Source organism: Pundamilia nyererei, unplaced genomic scaffold (assembly GCF_000239375.1).
Source record: "Pundamilia nyererei isolate P.nyererei 1_Seehausen unplaced genomic scaffold, PunNye1.0 scaffold00238, whole genome shotgun sequence".
NCBI lineage: Eukaryota > Metazoa > Chordata > Actinopteri > Cichliformes > Cichlidae > Pundamilia > Pundamilia nyererei.
In genome coordinates this window covers 463,836-465,431 of record NW_005187639.1, presented here as the reverse complement: position 1 = coordinate 465,431, position 1,596 = coordinate 463,836, and the positions used below count along the sequence as shown (strand labels likewise).

Genomic DNA, 1,596 nt, shown 5'->3' with positions numbered 1-1,596 from the left:
AAAAAAAAGAGTCAGGAGGAGAGTGATGTGATATCCTGAAGGATAACAGAACTTTCAGTGCTTTAAAATAAAATGTTCATTTATTTGATTTTCAGTGTTTAAAGACTCATTTCGAAGTCAGAGATTTTATTGTAATGCTTTTCTTCATTTTCATTGGAAATTAAAGCACATGTTTTCTCCATATCCCAAGATGTGTATTTTTCCCCCAATGAGGTGATGTTTTCAAAGCATGCCATCTATCTGCTCCTGTTCCGGCCCCTTTGTCAAATGTTAGAACTCAATGTGGCCCACGAATCAAAAAGTTTGCCCACCCCTGCCCTAGATGGTTCACCCTAGATAACACGGTGAGGAAGTCCAGCATTTAAAGCACTTAGACTAGAACAGACGTAGCTACGTTAATCCTACCATAAAACAATAAGACAAGGTACGACCTCTCTCGTGCTCCCAGAGTGCTCTCTAATGCACACAAAGTTTGCAGACTATCACTGCACAATTGATTATACACCTCTAAGCATATATGGTTAAATATTTCTAAGCATAAATGACAATCAACAATACAAAACCTAACATTATGAATAAATTTTCTTTTTTCGGTACCAGTACTGGTTTTATTTAGTTGTATTTATCCGCGACACCTTAAAGGCCGGTCCATGAAAATATTGTTGGGCATAAACCGGTCCGTGGCGCAAAAAAGGTTGGAGACCGCTGTGTTAAACTAATTATTTTTAAAAAAGTAACGAGTCGAATTTTGCAAATGTAGCAGAGTAAAAGTACCGTTTCTTCTTCATAAATGTACTCAAGTAAAAGTAAAAAGTATCGTGCAAAAAGGTACTTTAAAAGTACTTTTTTTCAAAAACTTACTCAAGTAAATGTAACTCGTTACTACCCACCTCTGCTTACATACCTGATTTGTTTACGCATCAACACGATGATGTCACCACCAAACGTGAAAATAAAGAAGCTCTGATTCTTCTGTGCACTGATTGGCTCCGCAGGGTGCTGATGTCATCAAAGTACCCCGACGGCCTGACAGGACGTATCGAGTTTAACGACGACGGCGACCGGCGCTTCGCCACCTACAGCATCCTGAACTACCAGCAGAAACCAGGTCGCCTCGTCCAGGTTGGAGTCTTTAACGGAACACAGGTAGAGTACACCTGCTACACCTGCTGCACCAGCTGCTACACCTGTCTTTACAGCTGCTAACACATCTGCTGCACCTGTGTATACACCGCCAGTGTCACTGACGTCATACGTCACAGCAGCTCTCATTACCATCCAGTCAAACTTCCCCTTTGCTCTTGCTGCTCTCCTGTCACAATCACCCCTGACACTCGTCTCCACCTACTCCACCCTGCCTCCACTCTCTTCTTTACCTGTCTGTGAAGGGTTGACCACTACCTCTGCTCCCTATATGTCCACCTGTCCCCCTCACCCTCACACCTCCACCCATCAAGCCTCTCACTGCAGATCACAGTGTCATCTGCAAACATCATAGTCCACAGAGACTCCTCCTGCCAAGCTCATCCATCAGCCTCTGTCCCCATACACCACCCTCACCGACGTCTCTCTGTCCCCATACACCACCCTCACCGA

The 1,596-nt window shown here is 43.8% G+C and overlaps 1 protein-coding gene across 2 annotated transcripts in view; it reads left to right on the top strand.

Moving 5' to 3' along the window:
* grin1b (glutamate receptor, ionotropic, N-methyl D-aspartate 1b) overlaps positions 1–1,596 on the top strand; it is a 68,727-nt gene that overhangs the window by 42,724 nt on the left and 24,407 nt on the right. For both annotated transcript variants that reach the window (XM_005749168.2, XM_005749169.2), the window contains exon 9: positions 996–1,146. In XM_005749168.2, the coding sequence (XP_005749225.1) occupies positions 996–1,146 (151 nt within the window). The remainder of the gene's footprint in view (positions 1–995; positions 1,147–1,596) is intronic.